The 23489-nt window shown below is 39.6% G+C and overlaps 2 protein-coding genes across 2 annotated transcripts in view; one reads left to right on the top strand and one right to left on the bottom strand.

Moving 5' to 3' along the window:
• Nucleotides 1–10333, top strand: part of igf2bp2b (insulin-like growth factor 2 mRNA binding protein 2b) — a 47563-nt gene extending 37230 nt beyond the window's left edge. Inside the window, exons 11-16 of the mRNA XM_047803283.1 lie at nt 2235–2297; nt 3561–3677; nt 4295–4369; nt 5467–5598; nt 6123–6236; nt 6760–10333. Coding sequence (XP_047659239.1) covers nt 2235–2297; nt 3561–3677; nt 4295–4369; nt 5467–5598; nt 6123–6236; nt 6760–6858 — 600 coding nt within the window. The 3' untranslated portion in view covers nt 6859–10333. The remainder of the gene's footprint in view (nt 1–2234; nt 2298–3560; nt 3678–4294; nt 4370–5466; nt 5599–6122; nt 6237–6759) is intronic.
• A 57-nt stretch (nt 10334–10390) lies between these two features.
• On the bottom strand, nt 10391–21062 carry tmem41ab (transmembrane protein 41ab). Its single transcript, XM_027179317.2, has 5 exons — nt 20766–21062; nt 16798–16948; nt 16351–16512; nt 14727–14865; nt 10391–13284 (listed from the first exon to the last, which is right to left on the bottom strand). The coding sequence occupies exons 1-5, from the start codon at nt 20930–20932 to the stop codon at nt 13046–13048; spliced, it is 858 nt and encodes a 285-aa protein (XP_027035118.1). The 5' UTR covers nt 20933–21062; the 3' UTR covers nt 10391–13045.
• Nucleotides 21063–23489: the final 2427 nt, after the last annotated feature.

Raw genomic sequence — 23489 nt, 5'->3', positions numbered from 1 at the left:
TGAGTCTACTGAAGTGCATGTAGGGTCATGCTCTGTCCTTGATGGTTGTGTCTGAATAATTGTATAACACACCAAGTTTAGCTTGACTCATCGGGGTCTAATTTATGCTTCTCGATACAACAAACACAAAGAAGTAAATGAAACGTTCAGTTACAGCTACACCGTCTTCTCTTCTGCAAAAGTAGTGAAGATAACGCTAATTTTATATTCTCTAAAACGTCTACACTCTTTCCCCCCCGAGGCAAAAAAAGAGGAATTTGCATCTGTTTTGTTGTTTCCAAGTTCACCATTGACTGTCTTTGTCACGTCCCACTCCACAGTAGTGGTTAATGACTCATATGAAAGTAGACACTCAGGAATTTGGGAATTTTAGCTTTAGATTTCAGAGATGTTTCTTCACTCAATGTTTGTATCTTCAAACTAAATGTTGATATTAAACCCTTTTCTGCTCTCTGTGATTCCCCAAGTGTTTGTTCATAAATATCGAAAAATTTGAAGGTGTTTATATACAACCACTACAATTCTGTGTAAGATTATTAACAGGGGAAAAAACGCATGTCTCACGCTGACGTGAGGATGTGGTAGCTTAATGGTTATGGTGCTGGGCTACCAATTGGATGTTTATGAGTTCAAATCACTGGGCCCCTGAGCAAGGCCCCTTAACCCTCATTTGCTCAGTTGTATAAAATGAGATAAAAATGTAAGTTGCTCTGGATACGGGGGTGTGTTGAATGCCATAAATGTATTGCCAGCAGAGTCCTGACTTGTTTTAGATCAGCCAGAAAATAATCCTTTTTTTATACTGATTGAAAATGTCTGATAAAGTCGATTTCCGTTCTGATGGTGTAATGAAACAACAGTGTACCGATACGGAGCGATAAATATAATGTCTACTAATAGCTTTACGGTGAAACTTGTTAGTTTGGGCAATTCATTAGACCTTTGGCAATGCATTAGATCACAAGATCTCGTCTATGGCATAATTCTAATAAGAGTGAAGTATTAAAAGTGACATCCACGACATCGTTGTGATCGTCGTCATTATCTGCAGCTGAAATCTTGCTCCTGAATATTTACCGATCTAGATGTCAGCTACACAAAACAAAAAAAGATTTTTCAACTGGTTTTTATAACTGTAAAAATAATAAAACAGTTAGCACTCCAGTGTTAGCACCCCAGACCCGTCTGCATCCGAGTTTCCCTTCTACTTTACTGTACAGTAATGCCAAAGGAGCAACGTGTCCCGACGCTCAGGATTCATTAAACAGTAATATAATGTAAATACCCAGATGATCTACTGCTTCTATCGCTGAGATTTTGCAGTTTTGAACTCATGAAAATGGACACTGCGCTTTCCCAAGATACATGTAGACCGACGCTGTCAGACACAAACATGGCGGAAGGCGGTGCTTTCTTTTTAGGTGTAAGTGTTATAGGTATTAAACATCGTTCGTTGGGGTTAAATCGTATATATATTTAACGTCACATCGGAGGTCACAATTAGTCTAATTTAAAAATCTCGGTTTGTTTAATCGGTTAAAAGCATGATTATCACCTGCATAACATATCTTCTGTATATTCTGTCTTCTACAAGGCCGTTTTCACCTTTTGCCGGGAACCTAGTAAGCAGAATAACACCAAATTCCACAAAAAAAAAAGTTTACGTGTTTCTAGTTATCCAAGATGGCCGCCCCGTACGGTGTTTCACTACATGGTGGAGTTTTGTTCATTTTGTTCAGTGAGTGAGGTTAAAGGCAGATATCGAAAGGAAGGAGGTTGCATGACTTTAAAGCTCCGTTGTTTTTCATTTGGATTTTCAGTCCAGAACTAAAGAAGTAAACAAATATCCATGCATCCGTTACATGGCTTATCCTACTGGGTCACTGGGAAACTGGAGCCTAACCAAGGCAGGGTACAATCTGGACAGGATGGCAGTTTATCTCAGGGCACACACACACACACACACATACACACACACACACACACACACACACACACACACACACACACACACACACACACACACACACACACACACACACACACACAGGGAATCAAACCCCTAACTACAGCACTGTGAGGCAAACCCACAAGCTACTGTGTCCCCTGGAAAATAGTATTAGTTAGATTTTTTTTACTGAACTGTTCCTTTAAGTGCCAGTAAATATTTTTTGTTTCATTTGTATATTAGTCATTTCTAATTAGTGTGTGTGTGTGTTTGTGTGTTGTCATAGGGTCAGGCATCAGCGCTGGCTGGTTTGTACGGATCTTCCCCCTCGTTACCCCTCCAGCAAACAGTAAGTCCCGCCGTGTCGTCCTTTTATTTTTCCCTATCTTTCCTAGCAAGTCCTGTTCTTCATCCAGCAGGAGGAGACTGATGCAGGTTTAGAAGGGAAACATACAGAGCTGCAGGACAGAACAAGCCTGACTGCTTTAACCTTCTGCATTTCAACACCTCCAGTCTGTAGCCATTAGAATGTACCGGCCAAGGCAAATAATAGAATTACAGCAATCTGTCAACACACAACTCAGTCACACAGCAGTAAATGGGCAGTTTTTATATCCGAGTGGGACGTTTAACTGAATCCAACAAGGAAAACCTTTTCTGTTTCTTTAACAACAAAACAAATGAAAAGAGAATTAAGGTTAGTTGAGTTCAGTTTAGGTGGACATTGGATTAATTGTCTGCGTAAGGTGCACACAATGATGCTAAAATGTGTGTGTGTCGTTGTGTGTATGTGTGTTTGTAAGCCACTCTGCTGTATTTTGGATTGTGTGTGTGTGTGTGTGTGTGTGTGTGTGTGTGTGTGTGTGTGTGTTTGTCAATCTCTGTGGTGTATTTTGGATTGTGTGTGTGTGTGTTTATCAGTCTCTGTGGTGTATTTTGGAGTGTGTGTGTGTGTGTGTGTGTGTGTGTGTGTGTGTGGGTATGTGCGTGCGTGCGTGCGTGTGTGTGTGTGTCTAAGTGCTTGTCAGTCTCTGTGATGTATTTTGGATTGTGTGTGTGTTTATCAGTCTCTGTGGTGTATTTTGGATTGTGTGTGTGTGTGTGTGTGTGTGTGTGTGTGTGTGTGTGTGTGTGTGTGTGTGTGTGTGCGTGCGTGCGTGCGTGCGTGTGTGTGTGTGTGTGTGTGTGTGAGTGCTCGTCAGTCTCTGTGGTGTATTTTGGATTGTGTGTGTGTGTGTGTGTGTGTGTGTGTGTGTGTGTGTGTGTGTGTGTGTGTGTGTGTATTTTTTTGTGTGTGTGGTTTTGCTCTCATGCTGGAATGACTGTCATAGTTTCACTCTGTGTGTTCAGTCCAGACCCAGGTAATGCTATTACCACTGATCTCATTCAGTCAAATCAAACCACTCAGCACGCACACACACACACACACACAAACGCACACACAAACGCACACACACGCGCGCACACACAGACACACACACACACACACCTTTTTATCCATTTTCCTGGATTGCATTTCTTTAGTGCTCAGCTATGTCTTTAGAGTACAAACTAAAAGTGTGTGTTTGTGTGTGTGTGTGTGTGTGTGTGTGTGTGTGTGTGTGTGCGCCAGTCTCCGGAGCAGGAAGTGGTGTATCTTTTCATTCCCACTCAAGCAGTTGGAGCTCTAATAGGGAAGAAAGGACAGCACATCAAGGAGCTGGCACGGTTTGCTGGAGCTTCTATCAAAGTGAGATTTCATTATCTGTCAATCTATCGATCCTCAGTCAATTCCAGAATTATTGGCACCCTTTAAGACTATGAGCAAAAAATCATGTAATATAAATAACTGTTTCACACAGGTGGTACATTTAAATTTCATACGAAATTAAATGATGTTATTATTTCTCTCTAACTTTTATGTTATTTAACAACATATGAACATTGCGAAACAATCATAAATAAATAAACAAAAAAACAACAGCTGCAATGGGCTATGCATAATTTTAGAAGATGGAAAGAGGACGGTTCAAACGATCGACCAGGGCTTCCCTAAAAAGAAAAAGTTGTATGAAGGCCACCTGATCTCAGATCAGACAAATCCGAGTCCTGTCCTAATGGGTGTGGCTTAATATCCGAATGAACGTCTGGGAATAAAATATTTGGCAACCGGTTGTCTGACTGACAGCCTGCCACGTCACTACTGTTTCGATTTCTGTTACCGTTCTCAGCTAGTTTTATTTCTACTATAAAGTTCCGTATTAAATATTAATAGAGCCGTAGTGATGGATCCACAGTAACTATAGGAATGTAAACAGAGTCTTAATGGATTTCTGATCAACGTTGTTTGATGTTGTGTGATTGCAGATCGCTCCATCAGACAGTCCCGAGGCCTCGGAGAGAATGGTCATCATCACCGGCCCTCCTGAAGCCCAGTTTAAGGTCAGCAGCACAATCCCACTGTTTATAACTGTTATACTCCTGTCTATAAGAACCCTGTCCTCTCATTTTCTTCTCTTTCTTTAACATCTGGTGCGATTTCCAGCCTCAGAACTTAGACGATGTTGAATCATCTATTAAAATTGACACCTCTCTCGCCCTCTCTCTCTCTCTCTCTCTCTCTCTCTCTCTCTCTCTCTCTCTCTCGCCTCTCTCTCTCGCCCTCTCTCTCTCTCTCTCTCTCTCTCTCTCTCTCTCGCCCTCTCTCTCTCTCTCTCTCTCTCGCCCTCTCTCTCTCTCTGTCTGTCTGTCTGTCTGTCTGTCTGTCTCCTGTCTCTCTCTCTCTCTGTGTCTCTCTCTCTCTCTCTCTCTCTCTCTCTCTGTGTCTCTCTCTCTCTCTCGCCCTCTCTCTCTCGCCCTCTCTCTCTCTTTCTCTCTCTCTGTCTCTCTCTCTCGCCCTCTCTCTCTCTCTCTGTCTGTCTGTCTGTATCTCTCTCTCTCACCCTCTCTCTCTCTCTCTCTGTCTGTCTGTCTGTCTGTCTCTCTCTCTCTCTCTCTCTCTCTCTCTCTCTCTCTCTCTCTCTCGCCCTCTCTCTCTCGCCCTCTCTCTCTCTCTCTCTCTCTGTCTCTCTCTCTCTTTCTCTCGCCCTCTCTCTCTGTCTGTCTCTCTCTCTCTCTGTCTCTCTCTCTGTCTCTCTCTCTCTCTCTCTCGCCCTCTCTCTCTCTCTCTCTCTCTCTCTCGCTGTCTGTCTCTCTGTCTCTCTCCCTCTCTCTCTCTCTCTCTCTCTCTCTGTCTCTGTCTCTCTCCCCCATCTCTCTGCTCTGATTGTCTGTCTGTCTCTCTCTGTCTCTCTCCCTCTCTCTCTCTCTCTCCCTCTCTCTCTCTCTCTCTCTCTCTCTCTCTCTCTCTCTGTCTCTCACTCTCTCTCTCTCCCTCTCTCTCTCTCTCTGTCTCTCCCCCCTCTCTCCCTCTCCCTCTCTCTCTGTCTCTCTCTCTGGCCCCCCTCTCTCTGTCTGTCCCTCTCTCTCCCTCCCCCCCCTCTCTGTCTCCCCCCCTCTCTCTGTCCCCCCCCCCCTCTCTGCTCTGTCTGTGATTGCAGGCTCAAGGTCGGATATTCAGAAAGCTGAAAGAGGAAAACTTTTTCACTGCGAAGGAGGAAGTGAAGCTGGAGACGCACATCAAAGTCCCCGCAGCCGCCGCCGGTCGAGTCATAGGCAAGGGCGGGAAAACGGTGCGTAAGCAAGAAATCCGTGAAATGTTCTTTTACAGTTGCTTTATACACATTAGGTATTGTAATGCATTGTGCACTGGAAAAAAAGCTTCTTTCCACCTAATCTTTCTTCCCACTCAGGTCACCTGCCAATTAACCCAGTCAGCTGCCCCACTTGCCCTCTTTCACAGACATAAGCTCAGTAATTAGCATCACTGTAGTTAACAGGAAGAAAGAAAGATGCCATGCTTCACCCAGACTGGGCGGATAAGCGAATGGCACACAGCATCACTTTATAATAAATATTAATCTCAGTTTTGATTTTTTAGTAAGGCTTTCTTTTTTGTTGTTGTTATTTAATTTGACCATTTATTTGTGATTAGTTTATGTACTTATTTCATTATATTATAGTTTTTTTTAAGCCTCTACATCACAATTATGTTGAATCTCAATGTCAAGGCGGCATTTCTTATAATCTGTGTGTAAAATGTCTACACTATAATGACTGTCGTGTGTCACTCACTTGTTGCTGTTGTTCTGTGCAGGTGAACGAACTGCAGAATCTCACCAGCGCTGAGGTCATCGTTCCACGAGACCAGACGCCCGACGAGAACGACGAGGTGTTTGTGAAAATCATCGGCCATTTTTTTGCTAGTCAGGTAAGAGCACGACTCTTCATCACCTTCAGCTGATGTAGATAAAAGTCTCAAACACAGACAGTACGGACCGTAATTGAGGTCAGTTTTATGTCCAGGGCTTTTCTGTTATACACTGAGTCAGTTTTATCATGAAAATTATTAATCAAAGAGATTTATTTATTGATTTTATTTTAGCATTTTTTTAAATCCCTGTTATTTGATCATAATTAAGGGAGTATAAGGCTGTAACTTAATTACACAAATAATTGTGTAACTCACAATTATTAACTTACTTATTTATTTATTTATTTATTTATTTATTTTTGCACTTTATTGTTTGTGATGTGACATACTTGTCTTCTTCGAGTGTTGAAAGTTTCAGCGTTTTTTATTTTACAAAAGTAAACAGTCATAGGACCGAGCAATAAAAGTGTACACTATTTACCACATAAAAAACATAGAGTCAATAAAACACAGAACACTGTTACATCAGCATTATGAAAAAAAAAGTCCTGTATTAAAGTATTAAAGTTTTGATTTGCAGTCTGCACAGCGGAAGATCAGGGAAATCATCCAACAAGTCAAACAGCAGCAGCAGAAAAACCAACAGGGGGCAGCGACACCATCGCAGCACACCAAGTGACCAGCAGGGGGCAGCCAGCAAACAGCAGCAGCAGCAGCAGCCTGTGAATGTAGCTCCTCCGAGCGCAAACCAAATCGAACAAAAAGGCGCAAGAGAACGAAAAAAAAACAAGCGGGAAGGAAACACACAGAAGGACATGCAACAAGATCGAAACCAAAGAACCTTATAAGACCTGAGCGAGCCTCGTTCCGAGAGCTAAAACTACTCTGTGAGCGCTCCAGATGTTTCATAATTCTGAACGTGAGGAGATGCTGTAGAATGGTACGCTGGGTTGGATCTGTCCTCTAAGAAGCACACGTTAAAATCCGGCTGCCTGTGAGATGATCGTACCAGCAAACATTGTGCTTCTCTCCCACGCAGGAGAGGAAGCTGCAGCCATCAGCACATTCAGGCTGAGTGCAGCACACTGTGGAAATGTAGCCTGACTAGCATGTAACAACACAGACTGTTGAGCGAGTGACAAATAACTACCTGAGGGAGCGCGGAGTAAAGACGCGTAGATGTGTAATAGTGTCTGTCGATTCCAAGACCGTATTGTGTGTTCTATAAAGTCGCCTGTAGCCTTCGAAAGTTTTAATTAAAGAAAAAGAAAAAAAAGAAAAAAAATCCCACCCGGACACTTATGGCAGAATTCCCAACTCATTTAGCATATGGATACATAAGTAGTTAGCATGTCCCAATCACACTCTGAAATTTCCTTAGCGTAGATGCTAATTTTGCACTTTTTTAGTGTTTGTTAATCAGGCCTTTGATGTGAATAAACAGTCAGGCTTTAATATAGACGTTTTAAAGTTTAGCACAAGATTCTCAGTTTCAGTTGAATAGCGTCTGATAATTTGCCCCTGTGCTAACCCGCTTCTCCCGTCTTGCTTTTTTTTTATCCCTGTGTTTCTTTGCCGTTTTTTTTCTAGCTCACCTGACCGAGATTGAAGTCTACTGAGCTCTCCTGGCCTACAAATTATGAGGGACAAAAACAAAAGAGTTTAATACGATTATGATTGTAAACAATGTCCAGTCAGCCTTTTTATTGCGAATGTTGTTACAGCCTCACTCACCCTGAATACGTGCTCTGTACTAGATTCAACTGAAGCACTTAAAATATTTTAGCGTGCAAAAAAAAAAAAGTGAACAGCAAAAGTCTGGAAAAGTGCAAGTGCAATAATTAGAGGCTGCCTACAAGCTGCATTCGGGACAATTAATCACGTCCTGTACAGGCGGCCTGATAACCAGTGAATGTATACAGTTTCTACCTGCCTTCTGCAGCACACTACGTCCTGTCTGTCTGTCTGCATGTCTGTCTGTCTGTCTCTCTGCCTGTCTGTCTGTCTCTTTGTCTGTCTGTCTCTTTGTCTGCATGTCTGTCTGTCTCTTTGTCTGCCTGTCTCTCTGTCTCTTTGTCTGTCTGTCTGTGTGTCTCTCTGCCTGTCTGTCTCTTTGTCTGTCTGTCTGTCTGTCTGTCTGTTTGCCTCTCTCTCTCTTTGCCTGCCTTTTTGTCTCACTGCCTGTCTGTCTGTCTGTCTTTCTTTCTTTCTTTGTCTTTCTTTGATTTTTTTTGTATTCTTTCTTTTCTTTATTCTTGTCTTTTTTGGGTTTTTTTTGTAATTTCTGTATTTTTCTTTTTTTTTATTATTTCTGCTTAACCTCCCTTTTATTTCCCCACTTTCTATATGTCTTTTTAATGTTTGTCATCTTCCTTTCTTTTTTCCTTTTAATCCTTATTTTGTCTTTTTTTCTTTCTTGTTCATGTTTGTTTATGCATTTCTATAATAATCCTATCTTTATTTTTTTTTATTCTTTATTCTTTTGAGTCTTTCTTCTTTCTCTCTCCTCTTGTCTCCTCTTCGTGTCCTGCGTTCGAGGCACATCAAACGTCTTTTGACCTTTTTTTTTTTTTTTTTTTTACTTTTCCTGGCTTGTAAGAAACTTGTTCTTATGTGTCCTGAACCGAAAAAAAGAAGAGTGTCTGAATTTTTATTATTTTTTTTTTTTTTTGTTTAAACTTAAATCTTACAATCATACAAGTTGACCGTGGGACGTTTATGGCTTATCTTTTTGTTTAGTTTTTTCGGTGAGAAATGCTGCCCTTTAAAATTTCCTAATGATGAGTTTTAGAAGCCATTAAAGATGCTGACTTTTATAAAAAAAACAAACAAAAAAAAAACAAACAAAAAAACAATTCATCACCTTGTTATTTGAACTTTCCTGCGCAGTGATAAAGTGATGGTGGAGTCTGAGCGGTTAGTGTGATAGATCACTACACTGATGAGGTGCTGTTCATCCTGTTAAACATGAAGCTTAGCGGTTATTTATGGATAGGTAAAATAATTAAATACATATATATATATATACACACATATGTATAAAGATCATGCAGCGCTAATACGATTGTTTGCACAGGACAGAAATCTAACCTTCATGTAAACCAGTACGAGAAATAACCTTCTACCTCAAGAACAAGGTACCTCAGTCCAATCTCTTTCTACATATTTTGTATAAACCTTGTAAATTTAGCTCATGAGTGATTTTTTTTTTTTTAATTTTCTAAAAAAATAAGAAGAGCGATTAAAAAGTTTTTTACAAGAGAATTAGTAAAGATGGTGTAACACCACCACCGTGCTTTTTCTTGGGAAAGGGGCACGTGCCTCGTACCAGAAGCTGTACATTGCTGTACTTTATTGGACCTTAAGAGTTCCTTGTTGAGGTTGATATAACTAACGCTAGCACAACTGACTACCTGGAGAGATGAGATTAACACCGCTCTTGTATTAGCCCCCCCCCCCCGCCCCCCCCAAAGTATTTTGTTTAACATAAAATTTTAATGAAAAAAAATAAATAAATAAAAAAAAGTCATGCCAGATATGCGACAAGTTGTAAGTGTCAGTAGTAAGAAACGATTTGTAGCTGAAAAAATTCAGACTGCTTGCTAGTTTTTTTGTTGTCTTTTTTTTTGTTGTTTTTTTTCTGCGGTGTAACTCCATAGCAAAGTCGCGCCACTCTGAAAGGGTGCAGTATCTCATTAACACGTTTCTTCTGAATAGCCGCTAACACCAATCTGTGTGGTTTTAGGAAATCTATTTTTTAGTTCCAATGCTGTTACATGCTGTTTGATTCCCATCTGTAAAATGCAGAGTTTATCACTATCTAACCTGGTTGTCGGTTTATTTACAGGTCTGTTGCTTTTTTGTTTTGTTTGCTAACTGGTTGTGCTTCTGGTGTTATTTTTCTGTGTTTCTCTGTATCAGGTTCTGTTATACCTGTACTGTGAATGGTTTGGCCTTTAGACATGGCAGACCTGTGAAAGCACTGGATTACAACAGTGCTTATTAATACAACACACACACACACAAACACACACACACAAGCTTCTGCTAACTTTTTTTTTCCATTTAGGATTGAACTTGTTTTGCTTTCTTTAGCTAAACCACACAGACCACCAGCTTGGATATGAGCAATAAAGAAACACTTTAAAACAGTGCTAGAGCTGTACGTGTGTGTGTGTGTGTGTGTGTGTGTGTGTGTGTGTGTGTGTGTGTGTGTGTGTGTGTGTGTGTGTGTTTCTTTCACTAAAGCTTGATTAGGAAGAAATATAGACCAAGCAAAATTTCTGCTTTGACCTTCAACATTTAAAGGGTTAATCTGAAACGTTGACTTTTTGTATTAATATGAATAAGAAGCCAATTTATTCCTACAATTTTCCAAGTTTATATTAGGGCTTTGAATATGAATCAAGAAAATTATTTTAACTGTCAAATTATTTGGATAACATATTTAATAACCTCACATAGAATTTTGCTGGTTGAAGATAAACACCTTAAGATGTTAGATGCTTCTGAACAAACACTCGGGTGAAGGACGTCACAGAGAGCACAGTGATATCAATCAGCATTTACTTTAAAGATTGAAACATTTGTGTGGAACTTTTCTATGAATTTACCATCCTTTAGTAGGTTAAGAAAAAAGAAATTCTGATGGAAACAACCAAACATGAGCAAACTCCATTTTTTTGGCATCTGGAGGAAAAAAGAGTTAAAGGTGGGGTCTCCGTTGTTTGAAAGCCAATGTTGACATTTGAAATCACCAAAACAAACACGTCCTGAACGCACTGAACATTCTGCCGCATATTGACAAGACCCGCCCCTTTCTGCTCACTGGCTACACGTTAGTTTTGTTTTTGTTTTGTTTTGTGGCCCAAAGCAGTTTTCTGAAGCATTTCTCAAACAACGGAGACCCCACCTTTAAAGGAGTCAAGGCCAAGTCATGATCCAGTCCAAATAAAAATCATATTTTAACTTTAACTGTTTGACTTCCTTCATGCACCGAAAAGAAAACACAAACATCATTCTGAAATTTTCCACTCACTCAATTTCAATAAAAATATTTAGTCAGATGATTAACCGAGACAGATTGACGTCCAGGTCAAACGATAAAAGGTTTAAAAGTTAGCAATTTAAATTTAAATGTTAGCGAATTAATGAAGAGGAATAAAACCCTCAGGATGCTGTAGGAATGTATTAAACATCAGGCTACATTACAGCACCGCATCGTTGATTATTTTTCTATAACGATGTGCACCATCTTGTTTTATTCCCTTTTTACTATTTTTATACTCGATGAGGTTTATAGACAATCGAATATAAAACCAGGGGCTGAAAGAGATCCTGATACGATCACATATAGAATCACACGGATGTGGTAGCTTAGTGGTTAAGGTGTTGGACTACCAGTGGGAAGGTTGTGAGTTTGATCCCAGGTCCACCAAGCTGACACTTTTGGGGCCCCTGAGCAAGGCCCTTAACCTCAGTTGTATTAAATGAGATAAAATGTAAGACACTCTGGATAACAGTGTCTGCTAAATGCTGGAAATGTTGAAATAGAAATACTCTTTAACTCAGAGAGTTAGGTTTTTTAGGTTTTTTAATTGTTTCATTGTCCATTCTTTACCTTAAACGATTTATATCAGAAAACAAATCACACAAGAGAAACGTCTTATCTTTTTAAAAGGTTTGTTATTTTTGCAAACACCAGAGTTTCTAATGTTATTTTTTTAAATATCAAATAAGACATTAAGTAATATTCATAGTCTTTAAGACGAAGTGAATCTGGTGAACAGATCAAGAAAACAAACTATACATAAAATTCAACAAAAGCAATAAATAAATATGAAACTGTAAAAAAAAAATTCAGTACATCACGCTGAAGATAATAGTTACATTAAAATACATGCATGTTCTGTCAAGCTGAGTTCCTACAAAAGCAGCATTCTGGGGATAAAAGCACGTTTAGACGATGTCTATTTTATTTTCTCTCTGTTAATGTAAATGTAAGTAAAAAACTTTAAGACACGAGTTAAGGCACATTTAAGTAACTTGAACTCACTTCACAGATCCTTGAGGTTTGAACTCCGAACACAAAGCTAATGCTCAGAGTATTAAACTGTTCACACTCCTGACTCTTCATGCTTCATCGCTTTCTTTAGAAATCTTTAGAAATAAATATTTTTTAAAAAGGGTGATCGTGTGTGAGGACACGTTTTAAGGCGTAAATCGAACTGAATTCTTTTTTAGTCGTAATAAATAAAAATACTTTCTCTGGTATTTTACAAGCAGATATAAATAAGTTTACAGTGCAACAATAAATACCGGACTATTAAATGTGTAAACTTTCGGCACCTGAGACACAACTGACAAACTGCACAAGCATTTTTTAAGGATTTATGGAATATTTTGAGGGAAATGTACGTTATTTTCCGATTTCCTGTAAATGCAGTCAATCATACGGTGTATTTTTGCATCGGTCATCAAAATATCTGATCAGCTGCATTTAGGGGAAAATTGGTAATTGTGTAAATGCCATTTTTTTTTAATTCCCTTAATGTCCCAACAAGGGCAAATGCACTTTAGACACACACCCTTTATAAACAAACTAAAAATCATTTTTTTCAGGTTCTCTGTTTGTTTAAGGCATTACAGGTCTCCTCTTTGGCACAGTGTGCGAAAGAGTAACTTTCGATTCACTGAAGCGACTCACTGAATATTAGAAATAGTAATTTGCTACAAAGTGGTTAAACATTTACAGGAAAACTGTTGTGATAAAACTGGACATAAATATTAGTCTGAGCAATGCAGTGATTCTAGAAACCACCTCCTGTTCAGTGCTGTGCTCCTGCAGATCCCTGATCTACTGCAGGTCATCTGTTTTTGAGGTCGTTTAGCTCATTGAGCTGTTTTTTCTGGCTGTTGGACTGCATGCCGTTCAGTCTGAGGTGCGACTGACTGTAGCGGCGGATGACGGCGCCGGGCAGCAGGGCTACACATGCTATGAGCAGCAGCTGCAGCAGAGTTCCCCAAGAGAAGATGCCGTCCAGTGATGTGATCTCTGACAAGATGGCTCCCGTCCTCACGCAGATGAAGTTGTAGGGGATCAGACCTGGGGAAACATTTCAATATGATTATGATGTCATTAATGTGACCAACAGTTTCCAAAAAAAAAACAAAAAACCTGAGATGTTTAGCTTGGATGTTTGGACGTTGAGCATTAGATGTTCAGTGAGCCACATTTCTGAGAACTGAAATACTTTTATTATTTAATACAAACATTTTTCAGGATCAGCAATAACTTCAGTAGAGCTTTAGAAGTTTCTGTTAATGACTCAAGCTGGCATTGACTCCTTGCGTACTTTGTGTAAAATCTGTCGATCAACGTCAGATCGGATTCATGCGGTGTTGCCTGAACCCAGGGATATGACACGAGGAAACCTTTTGACCTTTTGTGCAAAGGTGTTAACATGGTCTATATTACTGTCATGATCAGCACACCTGCCTCACCTCCGCACCCACAATGGAGAGAATCGTCTCCGGAGTTTTAAGCGCTCCCGGACTACACTTCCCACTACACCCCGCTCAGCCTAATCAGTGCACCAGCTGTTCTCTATCAGCTGGCGTACTTAAATAAGCAAACGAACTTGATCCCATTGCAAAGTCTTGATTTGCTACGGCTATCATTCTGAGCGTTGTCTGATTGTTCCTGTTTCTGGTTTTTGATCTGTTTCTGTATTTTGCCTCATGACTGATTTCTGCCTGCCCTGACCTTTTGCCTGTTGTTCTGACTACGTTTTTGCCTTACCTACACTGTCGTGTTTACCGGTACTGAACTCTGCCTGTTGTTTCCGAGATTATATATTAAAGCTGCAAATGGATCCTCAGTCTTACGACTCCTCATTACAATTACATTGACAATACATGACAACATTGAAAGAAAAAAAACATCTAGTGATCGGATTTTCCGAAGGTGAAAAAGACTTGTTCTGACATGCTTTTCTGACCACCGTGGTTGGAAAGAGGTGTAATTCAAGTCACCACAAAAACCTTCTCCGACCATTATCATCAGAATTGTGTTTCTACCCATTGAACTGTCGCTCACTGGATGTTTTTTGGAGACTCTTCAGTGTGAAATGAAGAGATCACTAATTTCTGTAACACTCCAACCGGCCCATGTGGCACCAACGACCAAGCCATGGTCAGGGTTTAATGTGAAGATGTTGACTTTTATCTGCTGCCATGTGATTGGCTGATTCAAACTTCATGAATACGCATATCATTAATGTAAATGTTTATGATTGTGTACATAATATACATACCTCGGTTGTAAGTGCATATCATCATGTGCATAAGGGTTCGAAAATTCTATTTAAGAGGGCGATATGTCTGAATAAACTTTTTGCCATTATGTCATTGGTTAAAAACCATAATCTTAACCTGATTAGGCTAGCTTAGCTTCTATACAGCTTTAATATCATTAATATTCAAATTTGTATTGTTCTTATTTAGTGTTTATGACTGAGAATTGCTTGGCCAGATACACTCACTCACCAATAAGGACAGAGAAGAAGAACATGGGGATGGGGATGTTGAGGATGGGAGAAGTTACATTCAAGAACCAGTTGGGTGTCATTGGAAAGAAGCGCAGAAAAAGCAGGAAGAAGAACAGACTGCTTCTGTTTTCTTCCACCTGAGACATTTATATACAGAGAGAGAGGGAGAGAGAGAGAGAGAGAGAGAGAGAGAGAGAGAGAGAGAGAGAGGCATGAGATTCTAGTATTCATCTTCTACTGAAACATCTCTATTCTACCACAGTGTAAACCATTTGAAAGCCTTTCGCTTCATTAAAAGCACATGCTGATGAGCACAGCTAAGGCAGTCGTGTGATAATGAAAATCCTGTTCTATTCTATTCTTTTTGTCACCATTTATTTGGCTACAGCACATCTGTGAGGAGTGAGGAAATGTCGCCACCTTGTGAACAAATATTGCATTATTTCTTTTAGGCTGTTTTTAATTGGCTCAGGAATCAGGCCAGGAAATTTCATTCATTTATTCATTCTTCGATTCAAAGCAGCTTTACAGGACTATAGAAACAGAATAAAAAAGGTAAAGTATAAAATGATGTTGCTATTTGTCTCTAACATTTGTCCGTAATGATCAAGCCTGAGGTGACGGTGGTGAGGAAAATCTCCCTGAGATGATTTGAGGAAGAATCCAGACTCAGAAGAGAACCTCATCCTTTATTTGGGTGACACTGGACAGGAAATAATGTAAATGTTAATAATGTCCTTTCTACAACAGTTTATAGTTCACCACAGACCAAAAAGAGCTTCATATTGGTCAGGTCATGATTGATGTTGAGCCTGCCACCGAAACATTGGGTACTACGGTGAGAGAATTCACATGGGTATCTCTCTCTCTCTCTCTCTCTCTCTCTCTCTCTCTCTCTCTCTCTCTCTCTCACACACACACACACACACACACACACACACACACACACACACACACACACACACACACACACACACACACACTTAGGTTGGAGGATACTGGAGAAACCCAACTGAACTCCAAACAGACAATAACCCTAATCACTAGTTATTGGTTTTGATGGCTAGGTACGCATTTAATGTTAAGAGAAAAGGGGGAAAAAATAAATATTAAAAAAAAAAAGAAAGAAAGGGAAGTGACAGATATACAGATAGATAGACAGATAAATAGACAGACAAGCAAATCGAATTACCAAATGTAACTTAAATACACATAACTCAATAGATTTATTCCCTCTATTTCCTCTTAAACATACAATAGAGAAGAGGATCTCAATCTTAGTAAATTTAGTATACGTTATGAACAAAATCCATCTATTTAAACTCATTATATATATAAATATGTACAATAAGATTCAGCTCTGTCAACTCTGATTAACATTAACAGCTCTGTCAACTCTGATTAACATCAACAGAACATTAGGTCAGAGTTGACATTTGTTTATAGCAACTGGTTTTTGAGGTTTGGTGTAAATCATTTCAGTTCAAAATACCAGTCAAAAATGTTGAACACTAAAGAACTCAATAATAAATGTAATAAAAGTGCGTTGTTTGCCAAGCTTTATGAACCCCACACTGCTCTAGTGATTCACTCCCTTTTCAACACACATTAATCATTCTTACCTTCTTCTGTAACATGGCTACTTTCTCTGGGAAGAAGCGGATCACGTGTCGTTTGCCGAACGTACGAGACAGCAGGTAGCAGTTAGTGGAGCCCACTGTGGTGAGAGTGCAGGCAATGAGGAGGCCGTACCACGGGCCGAACAGCGCTCCTGACAGCATGTTCTGGAAATTTGTGTTAAAATAAATGTTGATGATGATCTAATGATAATAGACGTTTGAAATCGTAGTCACCGGTCCATTTTAAAAATCCGCTTCAACATGGTTGCTTCAACAAGTTTCAGCTTGATGCTACCAATGGGGAGGTCTTTATTAAAATAGCTCTAAAGTGCGAAAGGTTTTAATGGAAATATGAACTAAAACCTGGTACAAGACTATATACAATTTATAATGCAGGATCACCAATGAACTATAAATAACATAAAAATATTTTATTGCTGTTCTACTAACCAGGAAGGAGGAACCAGGAATGGCGAAGGACTGCTTGTAGAGGTAGGCACTGCAGAACAGCAAGAGCACATAACCTGTGTGTTGTTGCTTATAAAACTTGAGCAGCTCGGACAGATCTCGCAGCTCCTCCAAGTCTGAAGGGAAACGCAGCCTGATAGGAAATCATAAACAGGAAGAAAGAGAGAAATCATAAACCGTTATAGCACCTGTTTGGAGACTTTGGCCAAATTTTTAGGAACATCTTGATTACTTGTTAGATTGAGGGTGAATTTTTTGATGCTGAACTCAACTAACTACTGCCAAGGAATCAATTACCACATACTGTATTATGTCAGTCTTGCCATAAACTTAAAGCTCAAATCTTTGTTGGTCTGCTTCTACTGTGTGTCTTCTTTTCCTTGATTTTCTTCCTCAGCTGTTGATTTTGTGTCTTCTGGTTTTGAGTACATCAACATTTTGTCAGTTGTAGAACCTGTCTGCTTGTCTATCTTGACCTCATTGACCTGGGATCATTAACCTATGTCTTGACGTCATTAACCTGGGATCATTGTAGCCTCATATGCTTGTTCTTGGCTGACAGGAAGGTGTCATGATTTTTTTTGTCAGTGGATATATAAGTTAACATAGTCTTCTGTTCAGCTCAAAACAATCTAGACATTCTCACCGAATCGTGTTTTGTGTGCTACAGATTGTGTGTGAAAACCCCATCAAATCCTAAATAAACTCATCGGCATCAAAAACTACACCATAGTCACCTTTTTCCTCCATATTGATGTTTGATGTGAACATTACATAAAGCAAAAATCTGCGCTGCTGCCACATGATTGGCGGATGGTATAGTGACAGAGCAGAGGTAGTGTTTTTATAAAAGTGGACGGTGTGTGTTTTTACACACTCTTAACTCGATCTTTATTAGTACACAGTGTGACCTATGACTCTCTTAAACCCTGAGACCTTTACAGAACATTAATCACTCAGCACTGTGCAATCTCTCTCTGGCAGGGTTGAAGCACACAGGAAATAATGACCTAAAATAACATTTCTGGCTTGGAAAAAGCAAACAAAAATGCACAAGCCTGTGTTTACTGGACATCTGGCCATGTAGGAAATAGCAATGAGGTAGACATATGTGGAGTCAGCATTGGTGAGGAAGGAGAGAGATGAAACATGACACAACTGTGAGACTGAAATAGCATGGTGCTCTCTCTGCAGTGTGAGTATGAGCGTGTGCTCACAAACCTGACAGCCACAAACACCTCCTGAAACTTAAGACCCAAGTCTTGATTCCATGCCATGCCCACAATGCACTGGGCTTCACCACTCTATCATTAACTAATAAACAATGCCCCGTGCTGCCACTGGTTTACTCGAGCGCTCTTACCCTTATGCCAGAATATGGCTAAAGCACATGGGCACTGACTGGAAAATGTACAATCCAATTCTTTCTTTCTTATTTTTTTTCTTTCTTACTTATTTTAATCCCTTGTCACACACATTCTAAGACATGTCAACACACATAACACACACAGCTGCTTGTCTTGCAGAAATGATCTTGGCCTTTCTAAAAGACTTTCTCTGTTTTCACAAGCCGACTGTCATGTCCTCACCCTCTCCTCGTTCTTCACCTTTAGTAGCCTTCTAATTATCGTTCACACATTTCTGCCTGCACTTTGACCGATGTTTTGATATATGAGCAAATCAAATATTATCAGTGTTTCTATTTGAGCACAATATGTTAGGAATAAAACAAGATGTCCCAATGGTGTGCTTTTACATGAAAATAATGCGGTAACGAGACCAATAGCATCTACATGTTTTATTCTGCTTATTCCACAACAATTTGCCAAATTATTTAAATGAATTATTTCCTAAACATGCTCCTGATTTAAATGCAGGTCCAGTCAATTATTTTTCCCCAATAAATCTCAGAACCAGTAGATCTGCTTCAAGATACTTAAACTCTTCTTCCTGAAGGACACACCACTGTGTAATTTACTAATTATAGGAGCTGTACAAGAAAAGGGAAATCACCGAACTGTCCTGAGAAAATGTCTGAGAGCCTGCAGGACCTGTGTACATGCTGTACGGATCACTTGCAGCTGGACATAAACTAGATCTTGATCTCTTACAAAACAGAAACAGGACATGAGTACTCAGATCATCCCGTCAAAGCCAGGAGCTGCAGCCAGGGACACCACTGGATATAAATCTAGTTCATTACACCCCTTTTACAGTATGAACCATTCTACAGTAGTTTCGGGGCATAGAGCTTTAAATTCCTGGGCTTTGCTCGGACCCGACCAACCACAATATGTCAGATTTAACATGGATTAGAGGTGTGTTTGTTTGTCATTCATTAAAGTTTTAATTAAAATCATTTTAATTGAAGTGAACGGTCAACAAAAGAACCCAATAATATCATCAAATTTGTCAGAAATGGGTTGATTTCCTTCACAGACTCCTGACTGTGAATGAATGACTGGCAAAGAGATTCCTACTGTATTCTGGGCAATCTGACTAGCTGCATTTCTTTGTAGATGTCCTGTCATATGCATATTTATGGTGGAAAAAGCATAATGGAATAATGTATAAAGAAATGTTCACAGCAACCTCCCTTTGTCAATTATTAGAGAGTTTTCCTCAAATCAGTGACAGAAAATAAGGCTCGCCATTTGCAAAGTCAGTTTAGCATCGATTTTCTTTCTTTGAAAAGGTATTACTAAATTAATAATATTATAACAACTCTTTCTACCATCTTTACTAAAGAGCCATCGATTCTGACATGTGGAAATCCCAGAATTATCTTTGAAGTGGTCCCTTGGCGAGCTGAGGACAGCTGCTGGGTGTGTATCGGGCTGTATAGTCTTTCCGCTGGCCAGAGGAGAAACTGAGGAGCTGTGGTCTTACAGATGGGAATTTGAAGTGGGTTGTATTACTCTGAGCCACACAGTAACGTGACATGAAGACTCCCTCAGCTGAGAGTCTAAAATACAATGAACGTCATCAGGGATAATGTAACAATGATCACTGATCACTATACCCTGTTTAGATCTTTACAATTATTGATTGTTGTATGAATATTGCACCATCAGTCAAAAAATAATAATATAGGGCAGCATGTCTGTGCAATAAAAGCATTGCTGCCTGAGAGCTACAGGGCCCCTGGTTTGACTCTGAGCTTGGGATAGTCAATGTGAGGTTCTCCCAGTGTCTTGCCCTGACAGTGAGTCTGTGTGCTGTGTCCTATGATGGATTGATGTCCAATCCAGGGTGTATTCTTGCCTGCCACCTAGTGTTCTTGCAACCAGGATAAAGTGCTTACAGAACATGAAAGAACGAAGAGAAGTGTTTCAAAACAGTCTTCAGGGCAGGAACGAGCACCTCATGCCTACAACTCAAGCTCATTCTTCTATAGCCTTATTCTAAATACATTTACACTCACACCCAGACACACACACACCCAGACACACACACACACACACACACACACACACACACACACACACACACACACACACACACACACACACACATTAATTAACCGCAGTGTTACTCTGCCACCATCAGAGCATCTCTAGAACATATTTCGGCTACTACTAGGTCGAGCATTCCATCAGTGCAAACATCTCAGTGCAAAGAAAATTGAAAAGAAAATTGGTTCTTCTATGAAAGGTTCTTTGGAGAACCAAAAAAAATTGTTTCTTCTATGGCAAAAAGCTTTGGCTCTTTGGAGTGAACCATAGAATGTAGATGATTTATAATCATTTAATTACAACAATTACAGCTTTTTATCATCTGTGTCTGTTTCATCTCAGAGGCACAAATGGTAATGGGAAATAGTTACAGAAATTAGAACAAGATTATATATATATATATATATATATATATATATATATATATATATATATATATATATATATATATATAATACCACCTGGTTACACTAAGGGTATAAGGGGTAAGCTCACCGGAGCTTCTCTTCATCTGCACTGCTGTCCTCAGCGCGCGCGCCCGTGTCCGCCGTGGGGTCGTGATATTGCGCGCGAGGCGGACCGGGGGGCAGAAAAGCCGACAGCATATAGAGGTAGAAAGTTGCTGCTGCCACCACCGCAAATAAACCCCAAATCGAGCGCATGATCCCGTTCAGAACCCGTTAACGAGTGTCCTGTCTGCGTGCGTCCACACCGATTTAAGGTCAGCTCGAGTCACGGTTCCCGGTCCGCCCTCGAGCTTTAGACGTACGTGGAACTACAGCATTTAAAACCGGGGGAAACTCCACACGGGGCAGCACCAGTCACATGCACACAAATATGGGCCTAGTGACAGCTGGAGAATTCACCTCAGTCATACACGGGCTACAGTGCCATATATATGTACACACAAGCTTTCAGTTGATTCAATCTCTATTTAATTCAATTCAATTCAATTTATTTCTATAGCACTTTTAACAGTTCCCTATTGTCTCAAAGCAGCTTTCCAGAAGGTTGGAAACAAGAGAGAGAAAAATAAATAAATTTACTACTACTACTACTACTACTACTACTACTACTACTACTACTACTACTACTACTACTAATAATAATAATAATAATAAGAAGAAGAAGAAGAAGAAGAAGAAGAAGAAGAAGAAGAAGAAGAAGAAGGAAAAAATAAATAGATGAATATATACAATTAAAGTTTTAAATTAATTTCAAGAATATTGACTTAAAAATGTATGATATATATATATATATATATATCCCATCCCTAATGAGCAGGCCGGAGACAACGGCGGCAAGGAAAAACTCCCTGAGAGGACATGAGGAAGAAACCTTGAGAGGAACCAGGCTCAGAAGGGAACCCATCCCCAATGTAGACACTTAAATCTGAAAGTAAATACTGTAATTTCTTCCACAATATAATTACATTTATGTATAACAGCAGGACAATTTTCACATCAAACATCAGAATGATTTAAAAACGTGATCTCAGTGACTTTGACCATGGCATGGTTGTCGGTTCAAATACTGCTGATCTCATGGCATGTCCTCTATTTCTAGAATCTCTGGATTTGCAGTGAACAGAAATGTCAGGAACAGCTTGGACCTCTCTGTCTGAACACTAGGGGAACGTTTTGTCTGCCACGTGCTTTTGTTTTTGTTCACGTATTAGCCCCGCCCCCTATCCTTATTCGTCCCCACCCCTACTCACCTATCCCTAATTGCCTACCCTATACCAGCTGTCTTGCGTATACTGTATATTTTTTTGCTGTATCCTTGTGCTTCCTGTGTTCTTGGTGTCTTTGGTTTGTTGTGATGTCTCCTGGTTTTCTGTTTTGTTCTCGCAGGTTCTTTGTCTTCCCCAGTGTTTTTCTGTTTTGATTTTTCTTAATCAACCCCCTTTTAGGTTATTCCTGCATTTGGATCTAATTCCTTCCCTTGAAAACACACACACTTTCTGACCAGATGTCCTGTGGGCTGAAGCAGCATGTTGATGCCATACTTTACAACCACAGAGAGCAGAAAAGCATCTTGGAACATACAGCATGTTGACCCCTAATAAGGATGGGCTCAGTGGGGTTCATTAATCTGTTCATTTTTATCTATATTAAAGAAACACATATGTACAACACACTTATCCACTTTAATGTGGTCAGGGTCAGAGTGAAACATCTTTATTCATGAAGGTTAATGTTTGTTTAGTGCCACGTTTAAAGTTTCAAAAAATTGAGGGCATCAAAAGCTATAGTCAATATTCTCAGAATTAACCAATTGTGTAAAACTGGAGCTTTCTATTTGCCAGAATATTTTGTTATTTGGGAAAGCGAATAGGACTCGGGACTAAGACATTTACATTATGTGTTCGTATGATAATGAGCTAAACATTATTTAGCACAAAAAAAATAAAAAGTTGATATTGTGCATATGTGAATATAAAGTAACACTTTATGTAGCTACCGTTTATAGGGGCTCCTATAAGATAAAATAATTAAACAGGACATTAACAAGATCACTAAAGGAGGATTAGCGTCTTGCTTATTAATTTTTATTTTGTTTCACCTCTTCAACGTTTTCCAACATAACATACAGTTAAGGTTTTACCAGCCAGACCAAGTGTATAATAGATAGATAGATAGATAGATAGATAGATAGATAGATAGATAGATAGATAGATAGATAGATAGATAGATAGATAGATAGATTTTTTGATTTACATATTCATTGCTTTAATACATTTTTTAAGAATCAACACAAAATGTAATTGGTCAGGCTTTTTTATGGTCGAATGTCAATAATAGAATGGGAATGTGGTAGAATGGGACTTAGAATGTTTGTGATATTGCGGTCTTGTGACGTCACTGCGATGAGCGTGTCTGGTTTCTATGGCAATGTAAACTCTGTGATCTTCAAAGTGACGTGAACCCCAAGAAAGTGTCGATGGCGCAGGATCTACAAGGTCTATCGTTAGCGTCCAGGGCTTTCGTGTACAAAACTTCTCCTGAAGGTCTAAACGACGTGTTCAGCGTTGCTGGCTTTGTATTGCTCATTCTGTTCGCAGTATTTGTTCTTCTGATGCTCTTTAATTTTCTGCTACACTGGAAAGGCTGGAAGTCACGTGACCAGAAAACGTGCACTAAGGCGGCTCCACCGAAGAGGAACCAGACTGTATACAGCTCCATGCTTCCACCTCGTGAACACTTTCTTGTGAACATG

This window comes from Tachysurus fulvidraco, chromosome 18 (assembly GCF_022655615.1).
Source record: "Tachysurus fulvidraco isolate hzauxx_2018 chromosome 18, HZAU_PFXX_2.0, whole genome shotgun sequence".
NCBI classification, from domain to species: Eukaryota; Metazoa; Chordata; class Actinopteri; order Siluriformes; family Bagridae; genus Tachysurus; species Tachysurus fulvidraco.
Note: the sequence above shows the minus strand (reverse complement) of the source record. Positions and strands in the feature narration are given on the sequence as shown.